Source organism: Leopardus geoffroyi, chromosome A3, assembly GCF_018350155.1.
Source record: "Leopardus geoffroyi isolate Oge1 chromosome A3, O.geoffroyi_Oge1_pat1.0, whole genome shotgun sequence".
NCBI lineage: Eukaryota > Metazoa > Chordata > Mammalia > Carnivora > Felidae > Leopardus > Leopardus geoffroyi.
The window spans coordinates 104,020,662-104,034,366 of NC_059336.1; the positions used below are offsets into that span (position 1 = coordinate 104,020,662).

General features: G+C 48.6%; 1 protein-coding gene across 1 annotated transcript in view; it reads right to left on the minus strand.

Moving 5' to 3' along the window:
• The window catches only part of ACOXL (acyl-CoA oxidase like), a 341,271-nt gene that overhangs the window by 49,569 nt on the left and 277,997 nt on the right, over window positions 1-13,705 (minus strand). Inside the window, exon 17 of the mRNA XM_045446915.1 lies at window positions 12,030-12,100. Coding sequence (XP_045302871.1) covers window positions 12,030-12,100 — 71 coding nt within the window. The remainder of the gene's footprint in view (window positions 1-12,029; window positions 12,101-13,705) is intronic.

Consider the following 13,705-nt stretch of genomic DNA (forward strand, 5'->3'; position numbering starts at 1 on the left):
TAATCACCTTGGCTGGGAGGATAGGAGTCTCTCATTTCTACTCTCCACATGAACCCCACTGATGCTACTGGTGGGGAGGCAGGGACAGGTGGTAGCTTCATTGCCACTGGGTGGTGGTGAAAGTCCTAAATTTCCATTTGGCCTTCTCTTAAACACCACCATAGCAGGAGCGGGGAGGGGTGAGTTGTTACTGCTGAATGAGGAAGTTCAGGCTCCCTAGGTATTCCCCAAAGATACTGCAGGGTGGTGGGGGGGGGGGGGGAGGGGGCGCTCCTTACTGGCAAGTGGAGATGAAAACGCTAGTTCCCTACTAGGCTTCCTCTGACATAATCCCAGTAGCGAGGTTGCATTTCCTCTTTATGGCCTAGTGAGCATCTAAATCTAAATCTATGCTTCCCATAAGGCCTTTCCCAGCATGGATGAAGGTGGTGCCATTGATTTTTATGTAGTGTTTGACTGGATTAAAGCCATATTGTTTACAAGTCTTTTGTTTTGCCAGGCTGGCCCTTTTCTGGTCCTTAAGCTTTTGGCTAGAGTAAGCTTTTTTTTTGGAGGCGGGGTCTGTTCTTGTTAGCCTTTTCTGGATTTCCAGCTTCTTCAGCTCCAAATATAATATATATAAGGCATAGAGAAAATCCAGGGGAATCCCACCATACCATTCCTGAGGTCCCTAGCTGGTCTGCTTTTAGTTTTCTTACGCTTGTTTTATATCTAATGCCCAGTGTTTTTTTAGTTGAGCTTATCAGAAAGAATAGGGATGAGTATGTCTGCTTTGCCTTCCTGGAAGCAGGAGTCTGCATGTCTGCACATGTCACACAGCTGGACTTTGTGTTTCACCCGATCTGAGAGTCTTTCACTTTTAATGATAGGTTTGCCTCATTTGTATAATTGGTCCTAATCCTGACATTCAGTGTTATGTGTCCTGCGAAGCCACTTTCACAAATAACATATTCATCAAGCTATTGTCGACAGGCTGTTCCTAGTTACCCTTCCTATCAGGCAAGCGTTTTAAGAACACAGCAAGTTGCTAGCATCTGGTTGAGTATTGTTGCATCCATGTTCATCAGGGATATTGGCCTGAAGTTCTTTTTTTTTTTTGTGGGGTCTCTGTCTGGTTTGGGAATCAAAGTAATGCTGGCTTCATAGAATGGGTCTGGAGGTTTTCCTTCCATTTCTACTTTTTGTAGCAGCTTGAGAAGGATAGATATTATCTCTGATTTAAATGTCTGATAGAATTCCAGAAATGGAAAAACATTCCATGCTCATGGACTGGAAGAATAAATATTGTTAAAATGTCAATACTACCCAAAGCAATCTATACATTCAATACAATCCCAATCAAAATTGCACCAGCATTCTTCTCAAAGCTAGAACAAACAATCCTAAAATTTGTATGGAACCACGAAACACCACGAATAGCCAAAGTAATACTGAAGTAATACTGAAGTTATTTCTCAAAGTAATGCCGAAGAAGAAAACCAAAGCGGGAGGCATCACAATCCCAGGCTTTAGCCTCTACTACAAAACTGTAATCATCAAGACAGTATGGTATTGGTATAAAAACAGACACACAGACCAATGGAATAGAATAGAGAATCCAGAATTGGACCCACAAATGTATGGCCAACTAATCTTTGACGAAGCAGGAAAGAGTATCCAATGGAAAACAGACAGTCTCTTTAGCAAATGGTGCTGAGAGAACTGGACAGCAACATGTAGAAGAATGAAACTAGACCACTGTCTTACACCATACACAAAAATAAATTCATAATGGATGAAAGACCTAAATGTGAGACAGGAAACCACCAAAACTCTAGAGGAGAAAGCAGACAACAACCTCTTTGACCTCAGCCGCAGCAATTTTTTATTCGACACATCTCCAAAGACAAGGGAATTAAAAGCAAAAATGAACTATTGGGACCTCATCAAGATAAAAAAAAACTTCTGCACTGCAAAGGAAACCATCAATAAAACTAAAAGGCAACCGACAGAATGGGAAAAGATATTTGCAAATGATGTATCAGATAAAGGGCTAGTATCCAAAACCTGTAGAGAATTCACCAAACTCCACAGTTGAGAAACAAATAATCCAGTAAAGAAATGGGCAGAAGACATGAATAGACACTTTTCCAAAGAAGACATCCAGATGGCTAACAGACACATGAAATGATGCTCAACGTCACTCATCATCAGGGAAATACAAATCAAAGCCACACTGAGATACCACCTCACACTGATCAGAGTGGCTAAAATGAACAAATCAGGAAACTACAGATGCTGGCGAGGATGTGGAGAAACAAGAACCCTCTTGCACTGTTGGTGGGAATGCAAACTGGTGCAGCCGCTCTGGAAAACAGTGTGGAGCTTCCTCAAAAAATTAAAAATAGAACTACCCTATGACCCAGCAATAGCACTGCTAGGAATTTACCCAAGGGATACAGGAGTGCTGATGCATAGGGGCATATGTACCCCTATGTTTATAGCAGTGCTTTCAACAATAGCCAAATCATGGAAAGAGACTAAATGTCCATCAACTGAGGAATGGATAAAGAAGATGTGGTTTATATACACAATGGAATACTACTTGGCAATGAGAAAGAATAAAATCATGCCATTTGCAGCAACGTGGATGGAACTGGAGGGTATTATGCTAAATGAAATAAGTCAGTCAGAGGAAGACAGATATCGTACATTTTCACTTAAATGTGGATCTTGAGACACTTAACAGAAGACCATGGGGGAAGCGAAGGGGGAAAAAAGTTACAGAGAGGGAGGGAGGCACAAGAGATTCTTAAATACAGAGAACAAACTGAGGGTGAATGGGGGCGGGTGGGGGAGAGAGGAAAATGGATGACGGGCATTGACGAAGGCACTTGTTGAGATGAACACTGGGTGTTGTATTTAAGCCAATTTGACAATAAATTATATTAAAAAAAAAAAAAAAAAGAACACAGCAAGTTGCTTCATCCCATCCTGTCCTTTTAATAGTCCTGGAAGAGACGAAGGTGGAAAGATCCTCTTAAAGGTGAACACATTCCGTCAGAAGAACTTGAGAAGCAGCAGCAACTGCTTGACTGCTGCCTTCATGCTGGCCATTGTCCTGCCATTTATTCCCAAACGGATTTCCCTTCTCCTTCTTCCCTTTCTCCTTTGGGAATAGATCTAACCAATCTCTTTCTTTCTTCCCCATCTCAAAGTTGATATCCATGGTGGGTGTGAGTGTGTTTGAGTAGACTTGAGAACACTGTAAAATTAACCAGAAACAGAGTGGCTAAAATTAGAAAGGGCAAGAGGGAGAGTTGAGAAGATGTGGGGAACAGAAATCTTCAAGCCTCATAACACGTCCAGTTTTCAGTCAGCAAACGTGACTGGCTGCAGGCAGGGTGGCTGCCTAAGCGGGAGTGCTGAACTCTGTTACCTTCATCAGCCTGGGCCAGCGTGACACCCACATAACCTTAGTGCTAATGTCCCCTTCATTGTGTGCTGGGAAATCTGTCATCCCCCCAGCCTCTTGGTAATTCTGTTAACGTATGGTAGCCTACATTCATATCACCGGAACCCCCTGACAGAGTTTCTTCATAGTCTGGGTATGTCACTCAAGAAAAGTCTCCTGGGTGCGTTAGCATCTTGACCTTTTTATTTAAACGATAAAATAACAAGTTTGGGCTGGGCCCCGTTCGCTCCTCTCACTTTCGTCCCCTAGGGCCAAATTTTGCTCTCATTTTCCCACAGATGGCTTTTACCAAATCCGTCCATTTTTCTTATTTGTCTCAAGTGATTTCCTCTTCTGCTCTCTGCCCTGTCGTCCAGAACAGCCTGAAACGAAATCTGTGCCCCAGAGCTGCGCACCGGAGAAATGGAGGGCAGAGCGTTCAGGGAGGGACACTCCTGCACGCGTCCTCTGCCAGACTCGCAGGGCCAGAAATTCCCAGCAGATTGTGTCCTCCATTCGGGGAAAGTCACTGCTTTTCTGAACACTGGGATGTCTGCTTTCCAGCTGGTTCTCCACTTGGATGTGTATTTAGATGCTCGACAAACAAGTATCAAGGGGCGGGGCAGGGGTGATGTCCTCACAAAGGGCTGCCGCCCACCGTGTGATCGGATGATCCTCTTAGGTGATCAGGCCCCTGTAACGCTTGCACTTGATAGCATGAGCCTGGAAAGACACCGGTCCATTTCCCCCAACAGGAGAGCTTTGTATGAGTGTGAGTGCTGAGCTCTCTCAACTTTGTCAGACCCTTAGAGCACAGAGCACGTTCCCCTATTGTAGGTTAGGGAAATCCCTCTGCCTTTTTCCTCTTAATTTCCCAACGCTCATCTCCTGCTCTGTGCTTGGCCCCTGGTCTTGGAGACCATGCTCTCAGAACTATTCTAGAGCAACTGTCGGCTGAGCATGGCTTCTGCTGCATTCCCTCTGAGAGACGCCTCACTTTGACATTAACCTTTGGAAGTCAGGGAAGTCTTCCACGCCGAAGGAAAGAATGTTGAATGGCACAATGAGGAAACACGCACAGTGCAATGAGAATGGAAGCTTCTGGATACCCCTCCCCTTGAGAGACAGCTGTCTGGTCCCCCTGCTCTGGCAGCCAGCTCTCAAGGCATGCATCAGTGCACCTGAAACACTCTATAAATGGAAAGCTCAGAGCACAACTCACACTGACCCCACCAGTAAGCACAGCAGAACCCACACAGTTGGCTAAATTTAATCTCTTACAGAGACATAGAGACTTAGCTCAAATGCCACCTCCTCCGAAGTCCTCTTGAAACCCATGTTGAGCTGGGCACCCCAGCTGAGTGTTCCATCAGCACCCCGAGTTTCTTCCCTCTCAGCGCTTAGCCCACCCCAACACGCTTGCATGTTCTGAAGTACCTTCCACACCTTAGTAGTCAGGGAGCTACCTAAGGATGAGGGCCAGGTCTTATTGGTATTAGCACCCCCAGAGCCTAGCACGGTGCCTGGCACAAAATAGGCATTCACAAACGTTTACGAAGAGGGACTGTGATAGGTATCCGCAGACAGTCACCAAAATAACCCTTCTGTTGACTTACGGCGAAGCCTGAAATCCTACCATTAGGTATGTGTTCCTTTGGGTTAGAAAGTTAGTCCTATGCACCAAAGATCCCTTCCCACAATTAGCGTTTCATTGGGTGGGATAATCATCACTGAGATTGTGGGGGGCAGGTTTGAGATGAGCCCCCTCAGAACCTTGGCACTGACTTGGAGCTTGTGACGAGGGTACCGGGATTGAAGAGGGGGAAGGCATGCCGGGGCATCGACGGCCCACACGGGTACAGGCACGAGAGAAAACCACCGATTGCTGGAACACTAGGTCTGAAACTTGATTGCTACATCCCTAGTAGTTCTGGTCCTTTATTAAACATACAAACAAACAAACAAACAAACAAACCAGAAACCTATTCTTCAAGTGAGCCAGGTACTAGAAAAACACTACCTGCTTTTTTTGGTACTTGTGGAGCAACTTCTCTTAGAAATACTGTCAGCCACATGCTTACTTCTTTCCACGAGGCCCTGGCTTGCGAGCAGCAGAGAAGGCGGCAGGAAAGCAACAGGGGCTATACGGACTGAAGTTCAGCACTGCAGACCCCCGCCACCCTTCAACAATCTGTGCCAAAGGACTTCCGACGGGGATTGACGCTGTTCACCCCGGATGGGGTTTGGAGACGCAGTCAGGCCCCAAGTGAGAATGCTGTTCCTTCTGTGTGGGAGGCCTGCTCCCAGGACCAGCCCCAGATGACGGAGCGGTGGCCGTGGGCACGCGTAGCACACACACAGGATGTTTGCTCTGCTGGTTGCCCAGGGGCCTAGGGCGCTCTCAAAGGCAAGGGGCTATGACAGGGTGGGTCCATAGGCATTAAAAAGCCCTCCCGCAGAAAGGAGGGCATCAATGTCCTCCCCGCGCTCGGTGGGAGGTACTTGGCTGCTAGGTCGGGTGCTTAAACTAGCTACCACCTACACGTGTTGAGAAAAGCAAGAAAGAGCAGTTAGAATGCAGGAAAAAGGGAAAAACCCCACCTCGCCCACTTGACAGGCTCAAACTGCTGCCGCCAGCCGCCTGCGAGGCAGGGACAGTCCCCTGCGAACGCTCTGCTTAGATACTGGGGTTGCCGTGGCGAGCACCCCATCGGAGCTGAAGCGGCTGCGGCCTTGCTTACAGGGCAAGAGCTGACAGAGAGACCCTGCAAGGACGCCTCGGCCATTCCAGAAGCCGAATGGCTCCGTGTCTGCCCCTTGAGCCCAGCGACGTGGAGGGGAGTGAGCAGAGTAAGGAGGGGACTGTGAGAGAAGTGAAGCAGAAAGACTCTTTGTGACAATGACAATTTAAGGAACGCTAGACAACCGGCCTGCTGGGTGTTTCTAAACCTTCTGCGGGGAGGTGAGTCAGTGGAGCGGTCATGTGGAAAATCCCCTTTCTCCTCAACGCATCCCCATTCCCAGGCTAAGCTAAACACTCGTTCGGGCCAGGCCAGGACCCCACCAGGCTAGGAGAAAACGCTTGTTTCTGGAAAGCAGCTGGATTTGAGTACCCTGGGAGGACTGACAGGTTGGGTCACGCCACTCACTTGACAGCTTTTGGTTTCAAGGAGGACTCAAGGGTGTCCAAGTTGCTAGCACATCATTAGACGGAGAAAGGGCTCCATCTGGCCAGATCACAGTGGGGGGGGGGGTGCACGTGGCAGGGAGCCTGGGCACCCCTCTTTCCATAGCTGTCCGGTTGCCCCTGTGCATTTGGGGGGCAATATTAATACTTGGCGGCTGGGGGGCGCCTGGGTGACTCAGTCGGTTGAGCGTCCGACTTCGGCTCAGGTCACGATCTCGCGGTCTGTGAGTTCGAGCCCCGCGTCGGGCTCTGGGCTGATGGCTCGGAGCCTGGAGCCTGCTTCCGATTCTGTGTCTCCCTCTCTCTCTGCCCCTCCCCGTTCATGCTCTGTCTCTCTCTGTCTCAAAAATAAATAAATGTTAAAAAAAAATTAAAAAAAGAAAATACTCGGCAGCTGGTAAGCAATGCTAAGGAGGCTTCCGGCAGCACTCCAGCCAGCACACCTGTGGGCAGGGGCGACTTCCCGGGGAATCGGCTCTGTGGGTTTTCTCTACTTCGGCCTCGGCACCTGGCAACCGTGTCCACCGACTCCGGTGGGCCCCTGCACGTGCCAGCCGGACGGCCAGCAGATATTAAAACTGCTCTGCTTGTGTCCTCAGACCGAGGCGTCACCCGCCTTGCCACAGAGAGTCAGCCCCTCCTGCCAGCACTCCACGGAGGATGAGCTGGGACATCGTTGCTGCTGGCACCACAGTCCTGCAAAAGGTCTGCAATTTGGGGAGATGAGATTCAAGATGTGCTATTTATCTTCATGCAGGCAGCTCGGTTCTTGTTACTGTTTTCTGCAGTACACGTGGTATGATATCGGATCTCCCCCACAGAAAGGGCTACCTTGAACTTCACGTGGTACCTCTAGCTAGAGCCCTTCGTCAGAGAGGTCCACCCAGGCCTCTGCCAGGGGCTGCGGTGGGAGGAATGTGCCAGGTACCCACTCAGCATCACTGGAGTGAGGAAGCCTTGTTCTACTGTCTTTCTCCAGTTGTAACAGACCAGGCAAAGTTTCTTCAACTAGCTCTTGTCTCCTGATCCGGGAAAGCAGCGTTTACCAGGAAAGGCCACCTTCCGCTGCACATCCTTCCTGCTTTTCCAAGGGAAGCGGGGAGACACGGCAGGTGATTGCCTCAGGAAGTTTCCGTCCCAGTGAGGATCCTTGCTGGGGCTGCTGTCTCCTACCCAAATTGGAAATGACTGCTGCCAGGTGTGTAAGAAACTCCCTGGAGGACGGAATGAGGAAGTGTGATCGTTTATGTGTGATTTAGAAAATGAAGGTCCAAATGCAGATTGGCAGCGAGAGGTCTGTCTTCCTGCCAACTTCCATCACTGAAAGGAGGGCGCGATCTTTGAGAAGTGACAATTGTGGGGCGGGGGGGAGTAGGGACAAGGAGCATCTGGACCAACTCTGAGAGGGATGCCTCATAGGCAAGCTTGATCCATTTGATTTAAAGAAGGGACTTCGGACTTGATGCAGAAATAGGCTAATCAAATGCCCTGATGTGCCTGGGGCCGTCCCATTTTATGCCAGCCACCCAAGTTTAATTTTCAGTGGTGCCTCCTTTCACTTTCAGAAAAGTCCAGACATGGCTGATAGGTTCTATGATCGCCCTAGGCCAAAGGAGAGGAAAAGAGAGAGAGGAAGAGAGAGTGAATTATGGCTGGACATAAATCCAGAAGAGCGACAAGTAGGACGTGGGATTCTGAGAAAGTTCATTTTGCTGAGCCTGAAGGAAGGGCAGGCAGTAGAGGTTGGCTCATTCTCAAGCATGTTTAGAGTCACGGGCTGGCGGGCAATGTCGGGGCATAGATTGAGAGGGTGGATGCTGGAAGGGTCTCCCGGGCAATCTAATTCACTTCCGCTTTCACCACAAGGGGACACTGGGCTAAAAGAGAGAGGTGACCTGTCTGTGATCACACCGGGTTCCCAGCAAAGTGGGAACCAGACTTGTCCCTGGAGGGTCAAGCCCAGGTGCTGTGTTCTGGGTGAGAGGGAACGGGATGTCTCTGAGGGCTGCTGCCGGGGATTAATAGCTATATGGCAGGTGACACGGCAGCTCCCGAGCGGGGGGAGTCACAGGCCGCGCTGTGGTTCCGGGGCTGAGGAGGAAGGACAGAGACAGGTGAGGGCCACATCTGCTGGGCATGAGTGGGTGTGGGACTGGAGGGCAGGTCTGGAGCCACAACAGAGTGGTGGGTGGAGTCGAGGGGTAACCCAGCTCTCCAGGGCAGTGCCTGCAAGGGGCCGAAGAGATGAACTGGTCAGTAGAACGAAGAACCAGTGAAGAAACAGGTTGGTATGGACATGAATGGGGTCAGATAAGTAATTTATAGAACTGACATCTTTTCTTTGGTTCAGATTGTAGTGAAACCGAACAGAGAGGCAAACCCTGATAACAGTTGTCTTATCTCTTGACACCTCCTTCCTACCCCCTTAACAGGGCTGCAGTGGTGGGAAAATCGCAAGTCAGTAAGAGCCCTGACCTCTGCTTGGTAGATGGGGAAACTGAATCATGGAGAAGCCAGCTCCCTTCCGTCTTATGGTGCTCTCTGCAGATGGGGTGTGATTAACAACAAGCCACAAGAGCGGTTCCACCAGCCAGCCACAACAGTACATTCTGTGGTTTCATTGCAGTCTGACCTCCCATGCGGCTCGGGTGTGGTGGAGGGGGTGAGGTGGTAGACTTTTCTGTGAATCTACTCATCTGGATGGAAGTCCCAGCAAGAGGCCCAGCTCGAGGCTCCAGAGACGTGGCTTTCGGTCCCCGTTCTGCTGCCTGCTAACTAGCGGTGTGGAGTTGGAGCGTCACTTCTCCTCCCTCGCCGACTCTTCCTGGTTGTCAGATGAAGCCTCTGGTCTCAACCCCTGGCTCTGTTTTTCCAGGGATATCCGACCTTGGCTCAAGCGGTATCTGACCTTGGCTGGGCACCCTCACAGCTCTGAATGAGATCGTTGGCCTTAGATCTTAATGATCTCTGACAACGTAGGGATACAAAGTATCCAATGTTGACTGCGTGCAAAGTATTATTTAAAAAAAAAAAAAAACAAAAAACAGCATGTTTGGTTCAGATTTACAGTTTTTGCCTCCAGCAACCTTTCGCCCAATGACGCTGAATGAACCGTCGAAGTTTATGGCCGACCATCTTCAAAGTGAATGGCTCACCCCCGTACACATATCCTGGACTGCAGGCTGGTTGTAGTTGGAACGATCTACCGTCACCCTGAGCAAGTTCTCCCACATAACATCTACAAAAATCCTGCACGCCACTGTCACACCCACATGGTGCTCTCTGATATGTGACATTAGAAACCTCAATCTCCTGAAAAAAAAATCGTACGGTAGTTTCAGTATATATGAACCGAGCACACATTTTGTTCAGTGAAACTTCTTTGATGTTGCCTGTTCAAATACCTGCAAATATTGAGAAAACACCCACAGACGTCGTCCTCGGCTGCCACCATACGGTTTGCAGAAACCAACAGGGAAGGCATGAAATACCGAAGGTCACTGGAGATCGTGCACCTTCCAGGACACCTCAGGCTATCTGAACCCTCCTCTAACACCTGCAACTGCTAGTATCTGAGCAAATGTTCCAGAGAAGCCGGCCGGGGGCAGTAGGAGAGTCAGAAGGAAGGCGAGAAACTGAAAGGAGAAGCAGGATTTTGGTGGTATCGCTTTCCACCCTTACGCTATTGACTTGAAGAAGTTCAGGGTCACTGGGGCATCGCGGGTCCCCGGCGGTACCAAGCAGCACACAGCAGTGCGTTCAGCACACTGATGCACAGCACAGAAGGGAAAAAGGGGGATCGATGGATAGGAGAACAACAAGAGGGAAGCAGGAAGGAGCAGATGGCTGGAGAAAACACTGGACAGAACAGGAAGGAAGGGCCACGAGGCTCCGTGCCCATGTACCTTGAATAGTGACTGGGGGTAAAGAGGTGAGTGTCTGGGGCCCAAGGGCTGCGTCAAGGCCACAGAAACACAGTGTGTATCTGGGAGGAAAGGTCCTTGGGGGAATAGATGTCAGGACAGAAGACTGAGGGCTGACCCTGGATAACCTCAAAACACCGAGAAAAGCTTATATGCCTGCCTGTATGCCAAAGTTGGTACATTGTACCCAGGACTCTGCGGGAGCAGTCTCCCAGACGGATCCGTTATTTGGTATCGGCACCTCTTTTTTTTTTTTTTATTTAAAAAAATTTTTTTTAACGTTTATTTATTTTTGAGACAGAGAGAGACAGAGCATGAACAGGGGAGGGGCAGAGAGAGAGGGAGACACAGAATCTGAAACAGGCTCCAGGCTCTGAGCTGTCAGCACAGAGCCCGACACGGGGCTCGAACCCACAGACCGTGAGATCATGACCTGAGCCGAAGTCTGACGCTTAACCGACCAAGGCACCCAGGCGCCCGGGCACCTCTTTATTATAAAATTAACCACACTGAAAGCTTAGGGAAAAAAAAGGCAGACCAAAAATATCACATCTCAGGCAAATGAGCTGGAAATCCCTTAGAGTGACGCCCTTTATTTTTCCGCCCATCTCTAAAGTCGGAGGACACCTGGTATGGTGTTCAGGTGAGGGACGCAATTCCTGGGCCACGTGGTTTCTTGACGGTACGGGATTGAAATGACGTCACGGAAATGCGCATGTTTCAAGGTGACTCTAAGTATAGTTTCTGGGTGAAAACACGAGTCTTAGTCATTGGTGGAAAGGTGTTGGCGTGCCTCCGTGACTTGCTGGTGTCTACTCCTCTCTGCCTTCGGAGACAGAGTTTTAATTAAATTCATGCAGGCTGCTGGCCAAGTTTTTCCATGCTTTTGGCTCACCTGGATGTACGACCTACATGTAGGTTATACCACACCTGTGCTCCTTTGTCGCTCAGAGGGAAAGAGCACAACGGTTACCAAGAAATGGCGAAGCTTGTCTTCCACTCAAGGGCAAGGCATCTGTGACATGAGATGCCCACTCCAGTGGTTAATATGGACAGTCTCATTTGTGTGGCGCTCCCTGTGGTGACAAAAGGGAGGATGTGGCAGACACAGAATGTATGGAGTCCTTTGTCTTAATTAAAAAGTGCAGTGAGAGTCATGGAATTTGGCCAAGCCTCATAAATCTGCTCAGAGAATCAAGATTCTGTCAGATAAGCTTAAATAGGACCAACTGAGCCCTCTGGAGAATTAAAAGAGATTCCCCGCTGGTAGCTGACACCCACTCCCTGTCACTTTGCTGTACTCCACGGACGGCGGTTGTGCTCATTAACCAGCAACCCTCCTACCCGCCGATGACAAGTTTATCCCCGCGGAGCACCGAATTCAGGGATGATAAATTTACTCCTGCTTGTAAAAATGAAACTCTCCTCAGGGCAATAAAAGTGCTGCGAGCCTTTAAGGAAATCAGTACTTTGTCTGATAACCTACCTTCATTAACAAAGCCTGGTCTTCTTGCTCAGGACAGCTCCTCACTGCCAGGCAGAAGTGCTCTAGAGTAACTGGAAGGGAAGAAACAGAAAAGGTGAAGGACCCCCCTTCAGCCCCTGAGGACTCCTGGCATGGAGAAGCGCATTGGAGTTATAACAGATGCAGGGGGCATGCTATGGGTCTTTCCTTGGTGATGGGATAGATAGAGGTCTCCCTGGCCCCGGGGTAGGTCAGGGCCAGCACACGGGGACTTCTCCACCACTGTCAGGCCGGGATGATTACAGCAGAGCACATGGCCATTACCATCAACAAAGCTCTATCCTAAAGCTCTAGGAGGTCCTGGGTGTAGCCACCAATGACCAGCTGGCCCCCCGCGAAGACCATACTAACACCCCAGTTTCGTGTGATCTCCATTATTTAGCGGGCCAACTGCCTTTGTAAACTGGGCAGTGCTAAATGTTCTATCTTGGTGTTCTGTCATGATTCCCATGGAGTTAAGGCCTCTCGTGGTGTGAATGTGATAATGGCCCTCAGTGTTGACTCAAGCAAATCCCATAAACTGCCCTACATATTTCAAGTCATGTTTCCCCAATCATCCTTCTCCAGCAGAATGGCAGAGAGAAAACTCAGGAAAGCTTGCAAGAAAATACTTTAAGGGTCCATTTAGATTGGCCATGCTCTAGGAATATTAATGTAGACAATTTACACCAATTACATTCCCTTTCTCCGTCACGGTGGCCTAGCTCTCACCAAAAGCCCATGTGTGTGGGCACCCCCTTTTTCTTTTGGTTGTACTAAACACCAAACCACACGCTACCTTCCCTGCATACTGTTTTGACTATATTATTTCACTTTTAAAAATGCTCCCATAAGTCCCTACCGCCCTCAGATTTAAATCTACTTCTTTTGACAGGCATTAAGATTTCAACTTTAGTCAACCATCTAGCCGAGCCTATTATTTCTAGACTCAAAGTTGTGTCCGCTCTCTACCTGCCATAACCGTTTTGCACTGTCTGCTGGGCACAGTCCTACCACTTGCCTTTGAGTAGAGCAAAGTTCTTCTACTGGAAGTTTGCAGCCCTGCCCATTCAAAGCCACTGACCACCTCTGGGGTCCTGCCCAGCCTGCACAGAGCCCACGGGAGTGGGCAGAGATACACCCAGCTTCATGACTGAGGAAGAGTCTGGTTCTACTAGTCTGACCCCAAGGATGTCCGGATGTCATGTTTACAAATGCAGATATTTTGAAGAGAATTGGATCATCAAGAATGAATTTTCATCAGGAAAGCACTGTCTGGGTAATTTTTTGTTGTGTTCAACGTTACCTAAAAAAAATATAAATCTTTAGAGAGTTTTCATCTATGACTAAATTACTCTATGGTTTTAACTGTTATCACTTGTATCTTGTGCTCTTTATTTTTCCCAAGTCTAAATTTTTGCCCTTATCCAGACAAAATGCGCTCAGAACCAACAGAAGGATCGATCGGTGTTGTCCACTTTATATGTATATGCCCATCCAGTCATGGCTAAAGCTGGCTAAAGCATGCCCCCCCCGGCTAAAGCTCAAATTAATTACATTGAATCTTAAATTATTTTAAACAATTAAAAAAATTTTTAAGAGAGTTAAGAATTAATACGATACTTTCCCCATGAAAGGGGCTCAACAGAAACTCAGCA